This window comes from Harpia harpyja, chromosome 2 (assembly GCF_026419915.1).
Source record: "Harpia harpyja isolate bHarHar1 chromosome 2, bHarHar1 primary haplotype, whole genome shotgun sequence".
In the NCBI taxonomy this organism is placed as follows: domain Eukaryota; kingdom Metazoa; phylum Chordata; class Aves; order Accipitriformes; family Accipitridae; genus Harpia; species Harpia harpyja.
The window spans coordinates 61,096,304-61,115,668 of record NC_068941.1 but is presented as its reverse complement, the minus strand read 5'-3'; the positions used below and the strand labels follow the sequence as shown (position 1 = coordinate 61,115,668).

The 19,365-nt window shown below is 43.2% G+C and overlaps 1 protein-coding gene across 2 annotated transcripts in view; it reads right to left on the bottom strand.

Moving 5' to 3' along the window:
- Positions 1-19,365, bottom strand: part of CORIN (corin, serine peptidase) — a 180,056-nt gene that overhangs the window by 64,168 nt on the left and 96,523 nt on the right. For both annotated transcript variants that reach the window (XM_052780137.1, XM_052780138.1), the window contains exon 6: positions 11,839-11,952. In XM_052780137.1, coding sequence (XP_052636097.1) covers positions 11,839-11,952 — 114 coding nt within the window. The remainder of the gene's footprint in view (positions 1-11,838; positions 11,953-19,365) is intronic.

Here is a 19,365-nt window from a genome sequence, read left to right as displayed (position 1 = left end):
TGTAGTGAGGGGCCCAAAAATGAACACAGTACTCGAGGTGCCGCCTCAGCACTGCCGAGTACAGGGGAACAATCACTTCCCTGCTCCTGCTGGCCACACTATTTCTGATACAGGCCAGGATGCCGTTGGCCTTCTTGGCCACCTGGGCACACTGCTGGCTCATTATTCAGCCAGCTGTTGACCAACACCCCCAGGTCTTTTTCTGCCAGGCAGCTTTCCAGCCACTCTTCCCCAAGCCTGTAGTGTTGCATGGGTTGTTGTGACCCAAGTGCAGGACCTGGCACTCAGCCATGTTGAAGCTCGTATAGTTGGCCTTGGCCCATTGATCCAGCCTGTCCAGATCCCTCTGTAGAGCCTTCCTTCCTTCAAGCAGATCAACACTCCCGCCCTACTTGGTGTCATCTGCAAACTTACTGAGGGTGCACTTGATCCTCAAGATCAAGAACAACCCTGGAGATACAAGGAAAGCAAAAACATGTAAGTCTCAGGAATATTTTCCAAAAAATATTCAATCTCTAAGAATGTAAAATGCTTGTCAGAAGAGCAAATCATCACTGCCAACCAAAAAGAAGCCAAGACATTATGAGGACACAAAAGCCAGTGTTTTTCACTGTGAAAAACAGATGATTCTGGCCAGACCACTTGTGTACACACTAGGGATGAGACAATTAAATCAATGAGTGCAAGTAAGTGAAATAAGTTTTGTTTAGGATACATACGGCCTTTCTTCTCAATGAGGTCACCCATTAAGTTTTGTTACATTAATTTCCTACAGAAACAATGATTAATTTGAATGGTTTGATTTTTAAACAAAACATAAAGTTAAATCATTTATACCAGGTTGTTGTACATACTATATCGCAATTTGTAAAGTTCAAAAAGCTTACTGGAATTATTTAGCAGCAGTTTCGCCTTCCCCATTCTCATATCAGGAAATGTAATAGTAGTCACACTTAGGTCACAAATAAGAAATGTTTAAATCCAAATTTAAAAAAACAAGAATATTTTAATTAAAATTGTAAAGCATACTTTAGAAACATTCAGAAGCCCTGATAGAATTAAATCTGGCCACAGATGTCAACTGCAGCAAGACAAGCTTCTGTTGGTACATCGGTGATAAAAGGAAGACCAGGGAAAATGTGGGCCCTCCCCAGAAGGGAACAGGAGACCTAGTTATCCAGGTAATGACTTTTTTGCCTCAGTCTTCAGCAACTGCTCCAGCCACACCACCTGAATCACAGAAGGGAAAGGCAGGGACTGGGAGAATGAAGAATCACCCACTGTAGGAGAAGATCAGGTTCAAGACCCTCTAAGGAACCTGAAGGTGCACAAGTCCATGGGACCTGATGAGATGCATCTGCAGGTACTGAGGGAACTGGTGGATGAAGTTGCTAAGACACTATCCATCATGTTTGAGAAGTCGTGGCAGTCCAGTGAAGTTCCCACTGACTGGAAAAGGAGAAATATAACCCCCATTTTTAAAAAAGGGAAAGAAGGAAGACCCAGGGAACTACAGGCCAGTCAGTCTCACCTCTGTGCCCGGAAAGATCATGGAGTGGATCCTCCTGGAAACTATGCTAAGGCAGATGGAAAAGAAGGAAGTGATTGGTGACAGCCAACACGGCTTCACTAAGGGCAAATTGTGCCTGACAAATTTGGTGGCCTTCTACTATGGGGTTACAGCGTTGGTGGATAAGGGAAGAGCAACTGACGTCATCCACCTGGACTTGTGCAAAGCATTTGACGCTGTCCCACACAACATCCTTGTCTCTAAATTGGACAGACATGGATTTGATGGATGGACCATTCAGTGGATAAGGAATTGCCTAGATGGTCACACTCAAGAGAGTTGCGGTCAACAGCTCAATGTCCAAGTGGAGACCAGTGACAAGTGGCATTCCTCAGGGGCAGGTATGGGGACTGGCGCTGTTTAACATCTTTGTCAGTGACGTGGACAGTGGGATTGAGTGCACCATCAGCAAGTTTGCCAACAACACCAAGCTGTGTGGTGCAGTCGACACGCCGGAGGAAAGGGATGCCATCCAGAGGGACCTTGACAGGCTTGAGAGGTGGGCCCATGCAAACCTCGTGAAGTTCAACAAGGCCAAGTGCAAGGTCCTGCATATGGGTCGGGGCAATCCCAAGCACAAATACAGGCTGGGCAGTGAGTGGATTGAGAGCAGCCCTGAGCAGAAGGACTTGAGGGTGTTGGTTGATGAGAAGCTCAACATGATCCGGCAATGTGTGTTTGCAGCCCAGAAAGCCAACCATATCCTGGGCCACATCAAAAGAAGTGTGACCAGCAGGTCAAGGGAGGTGATCCTCCCCCTCTACTCTGCTCCTGTGAGACCCCACCTGGAGCATTGCATTCAGCTCTGGGGCCCCCAACATAAGAAGGACATGGACCTGTTGAAGCAAGTCCAGAGGAGGGCCATGAAGCTGATCACAGGTCTGGAGCACCTCTCCTATGAAGACAGGTTGAGAGAGTTGGCGTTGTTCAGTCTGGAGAAGAGAAGGCTCCGGGGAGACCTTATTGCAGCCTTCCAGTACCTAAAAGGGCCTACAAGAAAGCCAGAGAGGGACTTTTTAGTAGGGCCTGTAGTGACAGGACAAGGGGTAATGGTTTTAAACTGAAAGAGGGTAGATTTAGATGAAATACAAGGAAGAAATTTTTCACTGTGAGGGTGGTGAGGCTCTGGAACAGGTTGCCCAGAGACGGTGTGGATGCCCCATCCCTGGAAGTGTTCAAGGCCAGGCTGGATGGGGCTTTGAGCAACCTGGTCTAGTGGAAGGTGTCCCTGCCCATGGCAGGGCGGTTGGAACCAGATGATCTTTAAGGTCACTTCCAACCCAAACCATTCTATGATTCTATGCTTCTTCCAGATATGGTTTTCCAAAATCTTTCATTTCTTTTTAATGCATCCAATTACACTGGCAAGCTTCAGTCTGAATCTAAATCTGTCAAATACCCTTACAAAGATACAATTAGTTACACTTTACAGAATCCTGTTTTGAAATTCTGTAAAGTGCTTTAACTATCTAGATGAAAAAATATGCTGTCTTTTAGCTTTCTGAAGCTTTAAGTGCCACTGTCTAGACACACTGAGGACTAATTTCATTCTCAGAGTCACAGAATACTTGAGGTTGAAAGGGACCTCTGGAGGTCATGTGGTCCAACCCCACTGCTCAAGCAGGGCCACCTAGAGCCAGTTACCCAGGACTGTGTCAAGAAAGCTTTTGAGTATCTCAATGAATGGAGTCTCCACAACTCCCCTGGGCAACCTGTGCCAGTGCTTGGTCACCCTCACATTAAAAAAAACAACAGTTTCCTGGTGATCAGGAGGAACCTCCAATGTTTCAGTTTGTGCGCATTGACTCTTGTCCTGTCACTGGGCACTAAGGAGAAGTGCCTGTCTCCATCTTCTTTACACCCTCCCTTTCAGGCATTTACATACATTGGTAAGATGCACCCTCAGCCTTCTCTAGGCTAAATAGCCCCAGCTTTCTCAGCCTTTCCTCATAGGACAGATGCTCCAGTCCCTTAAACATCTTCACGGCCCTTCACTGGACTCTCTCCATTATGTCAGGTCTTTCTGGTACTGAAGAGCCCAGAACTGGTCACAGTACTCCAGGTGTGGCCTCACTAGTGCTGAGTAGAAGGGAAGGATACTTTTTCTAATGCAGCCCAAGATACCATTAGCCTTCTTTGTGGCAAGGGCACGTTGCTGGCTCATGTTCAACTTGGTGTCCACTAGGAACCCCAGTCCCTCTTCTGCCAAGCTGCTTTCCAGCTGGGTGGCCCCCAGCATATATTGGTGTGTGGGGTTGTTCCTTCCCAGGTGCAGGACTTTGCACTTCTCCTGGTTGAAGTTCATGAGGTTCCTGTCAGACTATTTCTCCCACCTGTTGAGGTCCCTCTGGATGGCAGCATGACCCTCTGGTGTGACAGCCACTCCTCCCAGTTTGGTGTCATCAGCAAACTTGCTGAGGGTACAGTCTGCCCCATCATCCAGGTCATTAATGAAGATGTTGAATGCATTTGGACCCAGTATTGACCCCTGGGATACACTGCTAGTTACTGGTCTTCAGACTTTGTGCCTCCGACTGCCACTGTCTGGGCCCAACCATTCATCCAGTTTTCATTCCATTTCAATTTTCAATCCATCTTACTAACATTTATCAGAATGAAATGAATTACTGTGACCCCAATACAGTGTACAGCTGAGAGAAATCTGTTTCTCCCCCAAAAATTAATTATTGGCACCATTATTGTCATCCCTGAGAAACCTATCTGTTTGCATGCAGTTCTAGGTTATGTTACAGCTTTTACAGAGTAGAGTAGGCAGAGTGAGAATTCAACAAGGAGCGAACCTAAAGCATATCAGAGACTGAAACAAAGCTGGAAAGGGCTGGAAACAAACATATGGACAGGGCTCCACTGTGATACAAAAACTTCCCAAGGATAAAAGAACACAGAACAGAATTTGCTGAGAAAAAGAAAGTTCCTGAGTTGACTGAAACCAAGCCCAAAGACCCAATCTTCAAGGCACAGTCAGCAAAGGCAGTTTTGCTTTTAAATCCTTTTCATTTCTATTCTGCCTTATCAAGTTTCTTTCCGTTTTCTCTTTTAAAAGGTTAATTTTTTCTTTTACATCCTAATAAAGCTTGGCCTTTTGAGTTTAAAAGCCTTTTAATCTCACTTGCAAAGTAACTAATGAAAAGATTCTCCCACAGCTCCAACTCATGGAGATTGTGAAGAGTCTCATGTGGTCTCTTCACAAGACTCCAGCAGCAGAAATACTTGCCTTTCTGTGTAATTTTTGCTCCTAAACAATCTACTGCTACGTAAGTTTGTTTGCTAGAATAAAGAGTCAAAATAATTTTCTCCATCTATATTGCCCACACTCTTTGTTTATGATTCTCATGCAGAGAAAACAGCTCCCCAGCAGTCAATGGAGCAGAAATTAGATTAGAAGTGAGCCATATGTTTATACCTAGTTATCCTCTTCAATGCATTAATGCTGTTAACTCTAAGCTAAATCTGCTGCTATTGTTTCATATACTTCATTCCCACCATCCTCTAGGTTAAAAACAAAAATTTGAAATAAATTTTGCACTAGATAAAACTTTCCTATAAGCAAATATAGTTTAGACTTAATAAGAAGGGAACAACTTTTCCATGTGTTGTTCTGGGTCCCATTAAACACTGGAAAGCTATGTGTAAGCACTAGCAGTCAGAATTCAGTTTATACAAAATAGAACAAAGCATAAAAATTCAGATTTTTATTTTCTTTCTCAAATATTGGTAAATATTGCCAAATAATTAATAATTAAATGGTGAATAGCAACTACATTTTTTGGAGTACTGAATATTTTCATTATTATGGAAATGTCAGTCCTTGCGAAAGTTAGCACTGAACTATCTTGAAACTGAACTGAAACACCTTATGAACGAGCCTAGGATAAGACTTAAATTTGATAGCATATACCTTTATCAAAGGAGAAGTGGTTTAAGTAGTAAAAAATCAATCATTTCTTAGATGTAATTATGAATTCATTATAATATTATAACCTTCAGTTATCTATAATGATCACTACAGGAACAAGGCAGACTCTTCAAACTACTCATACACTTAAAACTCAGGTACATTGGCTGGACTTAAAGAAAATATATTTTTAGGGTTAATCGTCATTTTTGCCATTTATTTTTCATTAATGAAAGTTTAGTAGTTTTGCTTTTTTCTCAACAGAAGAGGAAACCTCTTCATTCCAATGAGATTAAGAACATAGCTGCCCTCACACATGGCTGTGGCCTTTGTCAGAAAAGGGGACATGAACTGATAGGATCCCCAAAGGTCTCTTCTTTGTAGCACTCTGAAGAGGGAAGGTAATGAAAACCAAACCAAATATCCCAAACTGATGCACCTTTAAAAAAGCATGTTTAACTTAAACCAGGAATAAAACACTGCTATGCAAACCCCATAATTTTAGGGTCATTACTTGGCAATAAAAATTACTAGTACAAGGTAAGAGTAAGGTTGCCCTCAGTGTCTTAATGGTGTATTTCCATGCCTTAATAATAAGTTTTGGTAAAAATGTTCCTCTAATCATGGTCAGTCACTGATGTGAGCTGCTCTGGCCTGCTCTGGAGCCAGCCCGATCCGCAGCAGAGCTGCAGATCTTGGTGCGCAGGGATGCTTCCTGAGGCAGGGAAACACCAGGGGAGCGGAGAGACCCACTAGGAGCCAGCAGCTTTCGCAGGAGATGCTGACTGAGGCCTGGGCATTGCCAGAGGAACCGCAGCCACCCCCACACCTATAAAGAGCAGCCTAAGGAGCATGAGTGACCAGAGCGTGGTGTGGCAGTTTGCACGGCAGGGTGTCATCACCCTACCAGCTCAAGAGGTGAGCTCAGTTGGCAGTCATCACCCTCTCAGAAGGAGCTTAGCTACAGCATCCACCTGGCAGAAAGCTATGTCCTATGCACTCGTCAGAATGGATGTGGCAACCCAGAGCTCCCATGAAAACATGCAGCCATCCAGGTCTCAGGCTGCTGGCTGTGCCAGAGCCTTTCACTGGTAATGGATGGCAGTAGTGAGAACAGTTGTGTGAGGTGTAACCAAGTGGACGATCTGCTCAGCTTGGTGGCAGAGCTACAAGAGGAAGAAAGGTTAAGGAGCATCAGGGAGTCTGAGAAAGAGATAGACTGATGGAACTATGCTCTGTCCTCCCTGAGACAGAAACAAGAACAGCCACGAGAAAAAAACCATGATCAAGGGGATCCTGTATCCCCTGCTCACCAGGCAGAAGGCAGTAGCTTAAAGGAAAGGAGTGAATGGAGGCAAGTCCACACTCAGGGTGGCAGGCAAACCCTCTCCTTGCTCACCTCGCCTTCCCATGTGCCTCTGTACAACAGGTATGAGGCTCTGGATGTGGAAGGCCAGTCAATGGATGATGTGGATGACGGTCCATCTACACCAGAGGTATTGCCAAGGTCAGAAAGGCCTACCCTCTGTATCACGACCACCTCCACTAGGCAGAAAAGACAGGTTATAGTTGCAGGTGACTGCCTTCTGAGGGCAACAGAGGGTCCAATGTGCCAGACAGACCCTCCTCTTATGGAAGTCTCCTGCCTCCCTGGGGCCCGGGTTAAGGACATCAATAGAAAACTTCCTAGCCTGGCATGGCCCTCAGACTATTACCCATTATTGCTTTTCCATGTGAGTGGCGATGAAGCTGCAATGTGTAGTCCAAGGGCAATCAAAAGACTTCAGGGCCTTGGGATGGTTGGTAAGGGAATCTGGACCACAGGTAATTATTTCCTCTATCCTTTCGTTGCAGGCAGCAACACTGGAAGAAATAGATAGACCCAGTCTAATACATGGCTCCATGGCTGCTGTGACTGTCACAATTTCAGGTTTTTCGATAATGGGATGGTTTACATGGCAACAGGCCTCCTGGCATCAGAAGGGATTCACCTTTCTCAAAGGGGGAAGAGGGTCTTTGCTCACAAGCTAGCAGGGCTCATTGACAGAGCTTTAAACTAGGCTTGAAGGGGGAGGGGGATAATATGAGGCTTGCCCATGACAAGCTGTGGGATAACACACCAAGGTTAGAGGGATGGGGTGCCAGCAAGGGCTCTCAGCCTGCTGCTCTGAGACATGCTGGGTACACTGAAGCACACTTGAAGTCTTACGGAGATGAGACAGGGGCTCCTGAAGTAATAGCAGTCAACAGGGGAAGACCAGTGAAATACCTCAAAGGAATTAAGGTGTGTTCCTCTAAGAAGGTGACACGGCCAACAGCCCAGCTGAAGTGCCTCTGCACCAACACATGCAGCATGGGCAACAAACAGGAGGGGCTGGCCACCATGCTGCTAGAAAGCTGTAACCTAGTTGCCATTACTGAAGCGTGGTGGACGAATCCCATGACTGGAGTGCAGCTATTGATGGCTACAGGCTGTTCAGAAGGGACAGGGGAAGAAGGAGGGGCGGAGGGGCTTCCCTCTACATCAAGAAATGGATAGATTGTGAAGAACTGTCTCTGAAGAATAGCCAAGAGCAGGTTGAAAGCTTATGGATAAGAATTAAGAGACCAAGGCAACAAAGGGAACCTGGTGGTTGGTGTCTACTACAGCCTGTCTGATCAAGGGGAGCCTATTGACGAAGCCTTCTTACTCCAGCTACAGGAGGCATCACGCTCGCAGGCAGTCATCCTGCTGGGGGACTTCAACCACCCTGACATCTGCTGGAAAAGTAGCACAGTGAGCTATAGGCAATCCGGGAGACTCCTGGAGTGCACTGAAGATAACTTCTTAAGCCAGGTAATAGACAGCCCTACCAGTGGGGATGCGGTACTGGACCTGATGGTCACCAACACAAGTGAGATAATCACTGACGTCAAGATTGGAGGCAGCCTGGGCTGCAGTGATCATGCACTGGTGAATTTTGCAGTCCTGAGGGACATGGGACAGGCGAAGAGTAAAGTCAGGACCCTGAATTTTAGGAAAGCAAAATTCCAGCTCTTCAAGGAGTTAGTGAATAGGACCCCCTGGGAAACTGCCCTCAGGGACAAGGGAGCACAACAGAGCTGGCAGATCTTTATGGACGCCTTCCATAGACTGCAAGAGGTCTCGATCCCCAGGTGTAAGAAATCAGGAAAGGACAGCAAGAGACCGGCATGGATGAGTCGAGACCTGCTGGTCAAACTAAAGGGCAAGAAGGAAATGCACAGGCAGTGGAAGCAGGGACAGGTATCCTGGGAAGAGTACAGGAACACTGCCTGGTTGTGTAGGGATGCGGTCAGGAAGGCCAAGGTGCAGCTGGAGCTGAACTTGGCAAGGGACACAAAGAATAATAAGAAGGGCTTCTATAGATATGTCAGTCAGAAAAGGAAGGTCAAAGAAAGCATACCCCCAGTGAACACAACCAACAAACTGGTAACAACAGACAAGGAGAAAGCTGAGGTACTCAACAATTGGTTTTGCCTCAGTCTTCACTGGCAACCTCTCTTCCCACATCTCTCAAGTGGATGGACCACAAGACAGGGACTGGGGAAGCAAAGTCCCTCCCACTGTAAGACAAGATGAGGTTCGTGACTACCTGAGGAGCCTGAACATATCTAAGTCTATGGGACCTCATGAGATGCATCCCAGAGTCCTGAGGGAACTGGCTGATGTAGTTGCCAAGCCACTCTCCATGATATTTGAAAAGTCATGGCAGTCATGTGATGTCCCCCGTGACTGAAGAAAGGGAAACATTGCACCCATTTTTAAAAAGGGTAGAAAGGAGGACCCTGGGAACTACTGACCTGTCAGCCTCACCTCTGTGCCTGGGAAGATCATGGAACAGATCCTCTTAGAATCTATGCTAAGGCACATGGAGGACAATGAGGTGATTTGAGACAGCCAGCATGGCTTCACCAAGGGCAAGTCTTGCCTGAGCAACCTAGTGGCCTTCTATGATGGAGTGACTACATCGGTGGACAACGGAAGAGCTATGGGTGTCATCTATCTGGACTTCTGTAAGGCCTTTGACATAGTCCCCCCAACATTCTTCTCTCTAAATTGGAGAGATATGGATTTGATGGAGGGACTGTTCAGCGCATGACAAATTGGTTGGATGATCATGAGGTTCAACAAGGCCAAGTGCAAGGTCCTGTACCTGGGTCGGGGTATCAATACAGGCTGGGGCTTGAGAACAGGCCTGAGGAGAAGGACTTGGGGGTACTGGTGGATGAAAAGCGGGACATGAGCCAGCAATGTGTGTTTGCAGCCCAGAAAGCCAACCATATCCTGGGCTGCATCAAAAGATAGCCAGCAGGTCAAGGGAGGTGATTCTCCCCCTCTACTCTGCTCTGGTGAGACCCCACCTGGAGTACTGCATCCAGCTCTGGAGTCCTTGGTACACGAAAGACATGGACCTGTTGGAGCAAGTCCAGAGGAGGGCCACAAAAATGATCAGAGGAGATGGAACACCTCTCCTATGAGGAAAGGCTGAGAGAGTTGGGGTTGTTCAGCCTGGAGAAGAGAAGGCTCCAGAGAAACCTTATTGCAGCCTTCCAGTACCTAAAGGGGGCTTATAAGAAAGATGGGGACAGAGTTTTTAGTAGGGTCTGTAGTGATAGGACAAGAGGTAATGGTTTTAAACTACAAGAGGGTAGATTCAGACTAGATATAAGGAAGAAATTTTTTGTGATGAGGGTGGTGAAACACTGGAACAGGTTGCCCAGAGAAGTGGTAGGTGCCCTATCCCTGGAAACATTCAAGGTCAGGTTGGACAGGGCTCTGAGCAACCTGATGTAGTTGAAGATGTCCCTGCTCATTGCAGGGGGGTTGGAACTAGATGACCTGTAAAGGTCCCTTCCAACCCAAACTATTCTATGATTCTATGAGGTGACTTAAGAATTTGAGAGGGGCAAGGACTGCAGGAAACACAGCATCTTTTGTCAGACAAGCTTTCAGGCAAATAAGTCCTCCTTCAGTTTTCTATTTGTGCTGTGTAACTCAAGAAGGTCTTATTTGACCTCCACCCCCTCTCCCCAACTCTTACCAAGTACCCTAATAAAATACATCCTCTGCCTATAAACTCTGTATCATTTAACAGACAGGCTTTCTTTCAAAGGTAATCTTAACTCATTAAATTTATAATGCTTGTTTTTTCAAGACATGCAATATTTTTATTCTTATATTACTAATTTCTTCTTTTCCCATTTCTAATGGAACTTGAGAGCCATAGTCTCATAGGCATTTTTAAATTTTTTAGCTTACATTAAAAACGGAAGTTAACACTGACAGGAAAAATTCAAAGATAAAAACATACAATACTTTTTATGTAACAGAAATTACATCAACCTCCATTAAATAAATTGTAGGCTATTAAAGGAAAAGCAAGCTCTAGCCTCATTCATATTGAGACCAGGAGGAAATTGCAGCCATCATTTATTCCTTGGAGTATCCCAGATAAAATCTATCAGCAACTTCCTTAAAAGCAGCTTTGTGCGTCTTGGAATGCCCAGGCTCTTAAATCACTAATAAGAACAAATCTTTTGAGGTGAGTCTAAACTGCACAGTTTGGAACTCAACCCCAGGTCTGACATTTTCCAAAGTCTGAATGCACAGCACTGTTTTGTGGCATCATGTCCTACCTTAGTTCCTATTTAGCCATTGTTCCACATTTTCCTTTTTTCTTTCTTTTTTTTTCCTTTTCATTGTTTTCCTACTGTACATTTGCTCAGCTTTTCTAAAGGTATTAGTAGTCCAAGGATGTTTTTGTCAACAAAGAAAAACACATAGGAACTCTAAAGCTATACACTAGCACAGAGAAATAAATAAGAAATTAAGATATTAAGCACGTATATTCATTTTTCTTTTCTACTGCACCATATACTGGGATTTATTTAAATAAACCACATCCAGGGTTGAGGCCAAGAGAACTTTCTAAACAGATGGTTGTACATTTGCTGTAAAATCAATGCCAAGGACTAGGAAAAAGATACAACTAACAGTCTTCAGCTTATTATCAGAAGTGCTCTTCTGATGCATGTTATTGTTTTTTAAAAAAAAAAAAAATGCCCCCAAATACTTCTGATTTCCACATGGCTTCTCGCAGAAATCTTAGAATCTGCTTCCAGGCATAAAATTTGATAGATCAAAAACACATGCTGTGGCCAGAGTGAGCAAAGGTAAACACATTCAATGGCAACTGCGAGAGTCCAAATGTCAATATACACAAATACTATGAAAAGCTCCTATTCTGTACCAATAGCCTTCTTTATTTTTTAGGTTTCCCTGAACGGATTCAGTGCTTCAATGGAACACTGCAAGGTTTAAGAAACTTACTGCAATGGACCTCATCACTCCAATCATCACAGTCATTGTAGCCATTACACTGCAGTTTCCCTGGGATGCAGATCCCACTGGCACACAAGAAACTCTCCTCTCCTCCGCACAGTGCTAGAAAAGAGAAGAAAAGAAAGAATGCATGTTAAACTTTTCAGCCTAAGAAGATATAAGCAGAAATGAAAGATAGTTAGAACAATGAGTCTTCACTGATGCACTTAAGCAACAAACCCCAAATTAATCAAACTCAAGCAAGTACAAACTGGGATTTTCATCTGAGTTAATCAGTGAGCTTCAATCTGCCATTACCTCTAAAAAGCAGCTGTACAGAGTAACTGTTAAAAACTGACCTTAGGATAGGATTAAACAAGCTCTCTTTTTCTCCATTAAATAGATGCATCAGATTAATTATTCAACTAAAGTTACAATAAATGGATCTTCCCAGCCTAGGTGTTCAGGAAAAGACTACCAGGTTGCGACTTAACAGTTTCATAGCACAAACACCTTTCTAGAGAGGAAGGATTCCTCAAACATTCTTGTAACTCCCTGAATACCAGAAGACAGTAATCATTGCTATTTGATATATGGGGAATTGAGGTACCTAAAGAGACAAAAAAAGCCCTAGAGCTTTAGGTATCCCATCGGAGATACCTTGCAGGGCCATTATGTTCAGAGTGAGGGAACTCGTAACACCTTCGCATTCAAGTCCTTCAAGGCACTTAAAATTTAGAGATGCAGATCACCATTAATTTGTTTACACCTTAGTCCATGCAATTGTTTTGGGTTTGTGTGGTGGGGTTTTGATAGCGGGGGAGGGGGCTACAGGGCTGGCTCCTCTGAGAAGCTGCCAGAAGCTTCCCCAGCTCCAAGTCGGACCCACCTCTGGCCAAGGCTGAGACCATCAGTGATGGTGGCAGTGCCTCTGGGAGAACAGATTTAAGAAGGGGAACCTGCAGTGAGTAGTGGGATTGGAATGTGAGAGGAACACCTCTGCAGATACCAAGGTCAGTGAAGAAGGAGGGGGAGGAGGTGCGGGGGAGGAGGGGATGCCCCTGCAGCCCGTGGTGAGACGGCAGGCTGTCCCCCCCCAGCCCATGGAGGGGAGCGGGGGAGCAGATGCCCACCTGCAGCCCGGGGAGGACCCCACACTGGAGCAGGGGGATGCCCCCAGAGATGGCCGTGACTCCATGGGAAAGCCCGTGCTGGAGCAGTCTGTGACTGAAGGACTGCAGCCTATGGGAAGGGACACACGCTGGAGCAGGGGACTAGTGAGGAGTCCTCCTCCCCCTGAGGAGGAAGGAGCAGCAGAGACAAGGTGTGATGAACTGACCCCAACCCCCATTCCCTGTCCCCATGTGCCGCTGATGGGGAGGAGGTAGAGAAAACCGGGAGTGGAGTTGAGCGGAAAGGAGGGAGGGGTGGGGAGAAGGTGTTTTAAGATTTGGTTTTACTTTTCATTATCCTTGCTTTGATTTGATTTGTAGTAAATTAAATTGATTTTGGTTTTTTCCCCAAGTTGAGTCTGGTTTTTGTCCATGACTATAATTGGTGAGTGATCCCTCCCTGTCCTTGTCTCGACCCATGAGCCTTTTTTTATATTTTCTCCTCCCCATCCCACCAGGGGGTGGGGGGGAAGAGAGAGCAAGCAGCTTCGTGAACAGCAATAGAGACCAAACTTCCAAGCCTTTGCTTTAAAAAACACTGGCTGAGAAAAATCCCTGTAAAGCATACAGACAGGGAAAGATATCAAGTGAAAATTACATGGGGGTGCATAGTAAAGATGTCAAGCAGAAAAGCAAATATTCAGTATAGAACCTGGTTATTGGTTTGGGGGTTTGTTTTTTTGTTTTTTTGTTTTTTTTCAAAAGCCACAGTTAACAGTCAGGCTACTCAACAAAGCTAAACAAAACAGAAAGTTCCACCTCCAGTAAAGGATCAGCAAAAAAACCCCAGTAACTTTACTCTAAGCATATATATCTGAAATGAGAAACAGCTTTCAGAGATCGAGGAGAAAAATCCTGTCACTTTGCCACTGTAAAGTTATTAAATGTATCCATGTGTAAGAACAGCAAGTTCGAAGAATAAAATCTCATGAAAGTTCAAAATTCTACTCATAGAAATTCCCCTGTAATTCAAACTTGGTATCCAAGTTTGCCAAGAACAATAAGGATCTCTAATTGTAGCTTTCAAACTTTACCACAATGCAAATCACAGGTATGAAAAAACATCAGTTTCAGCAGCAGCAGCTATAGAATCTCTTCCTCCATTAACATCATTTTGCACCTGATCACAACATAGCTCCCTATTTCTCATTTTAAAATGCCTAAATTTGCATTTTTCTGATTCCTATAGGAGAATACAGTTCCTATTTCTTGTCCCTTTATTCTCTGAACCTGATGCTTAACAAAGTGTGGAAAGCAGATTTATAATCTACATCTCAAAAGCAAAAAAATGCATATTGAGTATTCTCATCATAGTTTTGTATTCCTCATAACTTGTCTACCAACAAGTATTCCTCATAACTCGTCTACCAACAAGTATATTCAGGCAGAATACAGTTTAAAATTAAATTAAGGAAAAATAACCAAAATCTAATGATGTAATTTTTAGTAGCATGAGCTTTTATGACCTCAGTTTGGTACTGCATAAATGATAGCACAAAGGTAACACACTACATAAATTTCAGATTAAGCCATTAATAAATCAATGACCATGATGATGTTTGTGTCAACATTTTACTTGGTGCTGCACTCAGTAGAATTCCTAGTATAAGGAATTAATCCTTAACAGTGAAGTACTAACCACAAGAATGTGTTGATTAAGCACATTTTTGGGCAAACAGAAACTGAGATTAAGTGAAGGATCAGTCCTAAACTCACACACTGCTAATGTCCCATTTAAACTCCTCTTTCTGGAGCAAACATTTCACTTACTTACAAAAGGAGGGAAAGTTCTTTTTAATCTCTTCCAACAAAACGGTCTGTCGTGAAGTAACTCAGAGCATACAAGTAATCTCATTTTGTATGTCTTCAGAAGAATAGAAATATAAAAATGAAACAAAATGGAAAGCAAAGTAGTACTGATGAAATCTGACAGTGTTTCATAAAGCATGCATATACAATTTAAGGATATAAAAGATGAAAGGTAGAAAGAGATGAGAAACATGAACTAATAATTATTGACTTTCCATGCTGCTACATCAATTTTTATTTGCTTTATTTGGTTGTTAAGCCATACTGTTTCATGGAATTTCAGGAATTCATTATTTAGTGATGTATCTTTTGATTTTAATAAGTGTATTATAAAAGAAAAGTTGATAAAAACTTTTTTCTTAAAATCTCAAACACGTGGCTTTTATCTTACAATGCTTTAGACTGCAGGGTAGCAAGTGTTATGCCTCTTTTTTTTCCACATGTAAAAAGCTGAAGTATAGGAGGCCCAAGTGAGTTGTCCAATGACAAGGAATCAGGTGAACAGTTCAAAGTGGTTTATAGAAGTGTATTCCTAAAACTCCAAACCTAAATCAGAAGAAAAAAAAGTTTATCTCCCTGTTCTGACAAAGTAAGCCTCTTACTTGTTGAAGCATGCTGGTCTTCACAAGTCTCTTATTGGGAATTTTGGCTGTTGGTGGGAGACCAGTATCCTTCAGCCCTGCTGTTGCCCTTCACTTTCGCAAGGGACAGTTTGTCAGTCTTCGTGTTACTCTAGTACCTTTCTCTCTTCTCACTCTCTCTAAGCACTTCCAATGATGACCAGGACCCTTTCTAGACCTAAGCCTGAAATCTCCACAGTTTTGTACTATTCCTCAGTTGTGTTGGTTTTCTTTTCACTGCTGTCCTTAATCTGCAGCTACCAGGTACAACCTACAGCCTAGAATACAGCTTTTTGTCATTCTTTTGCATTCTTGAATCCACCAGTACCACCTGCCCATAGCGACTGTCAGAGCCATGAGTGCACCAATAGGCCTTGAATGGCCCTGACCAGCCTCACCTGGGACCCACACCCTGCCCATGGGCTCAAGCCCCACCTGAGCACTGCTGTAGGCACAGCCTTATATCCAGCTCCAGCTCCTGGACAGACCCCTCATATATACACCGTAGCTGGTCTACAGCCCTCACTTTGGCCCTGGTTCCTAGGTGGGCTTGGAGCCATACTGGAGCCTTGTCACCAGACCTGTCTCTGGTCCCACTCTGGCTGGACCCTGGACCTGGTTCATCACTTTGCCATGTCTGAGGCCAGCTCTGCCTGCTGCATTCAGGTTCTGCATCCCAGCACAGCCTGACCTCAGCTCCCAGCTTGCCTGCCTGGAGGGAGCAGCCCCGCTCCTGCTGCTCCCTGATGGTGACCTCAGGTCCTTGGCTGTTGGGTTACAGCAGGCTGAGCGATCAGCCTGGCTCCGTGTGGTGCCTTATTTCTGTTAGTCTGATACTACCTGACAGTCAAAGACATATCTCAAGTTCCAACTGCTGTTTGATGCCTCTGGCCAGCTATATTAGAAAAATAATGTGATATTGACAGGCAGGTATTCCTTGTCCTCAATTCTCCATTATTCTTTCAGTTATCCCAGATGCCACCTCTGCCTTTCCAAGACTTCACAGTACACATGGAAGACATCTTTCATCACAAAAGTAGTGTACCCATTGTCCCTGCGCAGCATATTAGGTATGCCACCATCTGCAAAGCGAGCATCCGCTTTCTTTAAAACTACACTTTCCTGAGCACTCTCCAAATAACCCAACTCCTAGACATTAGAATATTAATAACTGGTTTGTTCCCTTCTTTAAAAGTGAACAGTCATGTTTTGACATCCAGAAGGGCTGATTTAGATTTTCAGTAGGGTGCAAAATCACCTTCTGTTGTCAGTAGATTATGATTTTCACAGTTGTGAAGTATTATCTATCTCATGATAACTGCTCTTAAATCTGATGGAAATACCACTGCCTCATTTTAAGGAAAATCACACCTGAAAATACAGCTAATATTCCCTTACACAGTACAAGCCTCCATCATCCTTTTCCCTAAAATTCTTTCTTTTCTATTTTCTGATTTATAAAACTTCCCCATTATTTTGTGGTTCAAGAGCAGACAGAAAATTTCTTTGAAAAACTCATTATTTCCTCTAGTAAAACTGAACTTCATGCCTTGTCTTATTAAATACCATAAGCTTGACTTGATTTTCAATAGCGAAAAAAATGAGCTACTTGCAAAAATTCCATACGTGATCTTATTTGTTAAAGATTAGCTGATTTATAAAAGCACTATGAAGCAACGCCATAAAAAAAAAGCCTAGGCAAGGCAAGATGTTCTTACGGAATAAGGAATCTTTTAGCTTTTCCAGAGATAAAGGTTCTCTTCCCAGCTCTGCTGCAAACTTTTTGCATCACTTTGGACAATTCAGGCAATCTGTGCCTTAGCTCTATACCTATAAAAAGATGAAAAAACTTCTCTGTTTTCTTGGGCTCTTTTATGAGAAAAATCATTAGCCTCCGTACTACAAAGTTAATGCTGCAGGAGTCTTACGAACTTATTTTCACACCAGTGAATTGATAGTCAAGATTTCCCGCAGGAATTAAATTTTGGGATACATTAGGATAGCTCTCAGAGTAACATCACTGAATGCAAGAAGGTCAAGAGGAAAACCTGAAAGATAAATCTCAATGGAAACAATACCATTTTTGAGATAGAACAATGCCATTTAAAACTGCCATGTAGGGAACACCCCATTTTAAAAGATCTCAACAGGCAGTCATGAAAAGACTATTACACCTGTTAAATCTGCCCTTGGGACTAAAGAAGGACCTTTAATGTGTCCACAAAAATATATCATGATTTCTGCTATCAGCCCTTTTGTATAGCAACATGATATTCTTCACAATTTGCCAAACCACTAGGTGCACAGTGGATGCTGTGATGTACCACTGAGACCAGACATGCCTAAACATGCAGAGTGTGTTTTTCAAAAATTACAAATAGCTCCAGCTTGCACTGACTGCAAGTGCAATTAATTACCCAGATTTCCAATTTTATTTGTGGTCCTGGCATAGCAGTCTTTTCTATTGCACTATGGCAATGGATACACACACACACACTCTCAGCACCTTCATTTTTACTCTCAACTTTTGGCAGCAGGGGATTATTTTTTTTTCAACATTATTTACATGCTTTTCCAAGCCTGAAATATTATTTTATCATCCCCAAGAAACAGGGCAATCTTAATCAACTGACACACACCCCCTTGTATGAAAAACATGTTTGTAATAAAAACTTATGTGAATAATTTCAAAATCTTTTCTATTACATTCCCAGGTGTACTCTCCACTTGGGCAGCACATGATCTTGATTTTGCAATAAAAACATTATTTTCCAGTTGTGTAATGGGGCCATGGTTATTGCAGTGAAAGCTGCCTATGGAATACATTTTAACGAAGGTTTCTAACTTTACAGAAAGATGCCCAAAATATGTAAGGGACTTTAAAACAAAATTTTTCAACTAGTGTGTGCCATATAATGTTTATGAGTCTTAATCAGAAGCCAGGTAGGGCAAAACCACCAGCACCATCCTTTTGCACATCCCTATAATGTGCTCCTCAGGAGGTTCCCTCACTACTCGCCGTGTGGTTGGACATGTTTCCTAACTTCTAACTGAAGAGTTACAGCCTCACCTCTATTCTATCATTTTTGGAAGGGTATCACAAACCGCAAAATATGCTAGTCTTAACAGCAACATAAGATTAGATAGCATTCACATTCTCAATTTACAGGGGAAAAAAATGAGGCACAGAGATATTAAGGTGAAAATTATAAGTAATAATGAATACTAACTTCAATTGCCCAACCTAAGACATGTCAGTATGTGATTTTTTTTTAATCTGGAGAGTAAAGACTCTGATGTTATTTTACATGTTCAAAGAATAACTCCTGTTACCGTTACTTGTAGCTGCAAGAGCATGCTCCAATTGCAAATAAATCCCAGCTATACAAATGAAGAGTCCAGTTAATTGGAAGTATACAAAGAACAGTTGAGAAAATTTTGATTCCACTGCCTTGCCCAACATTACACATGGTCTCTGCAATAGTGACAGAGAAAGAATCTCATTCTATATTAAAACATCACGGTTTTTTTATTATGAGCTGATCTTTTTGTTTCTCCACTTTCCCTGCCTTACGCACTGCACTTTCCAATTGCTACAATCAGTAAACCCTACAGGGGGCCCTAGAAACAATAGCCTTCCTCAGTATGGGCTCTAGTTCCCTGTAGACCAGTGTTTATCCCACAGATGATGACATAAGGTAAAAATAGAATATGATAACATAATCAAAAGATTGTAACTCATCATACAAGAAAGGCTGTTTGAGGTTGGAAGGCAACTCTAACTGACTTGGAAATCTTACATTCTTCTAACTTGGGCTTTTATGCAACTCCCTGCATGTTCAAAGAAGAAAACAGCATAAATAGATCAAAAAGAACCATTAAAGGAACCATCTTGATTTGCTTACAGATCTCCACCAGTACAGATCTTCACTGGT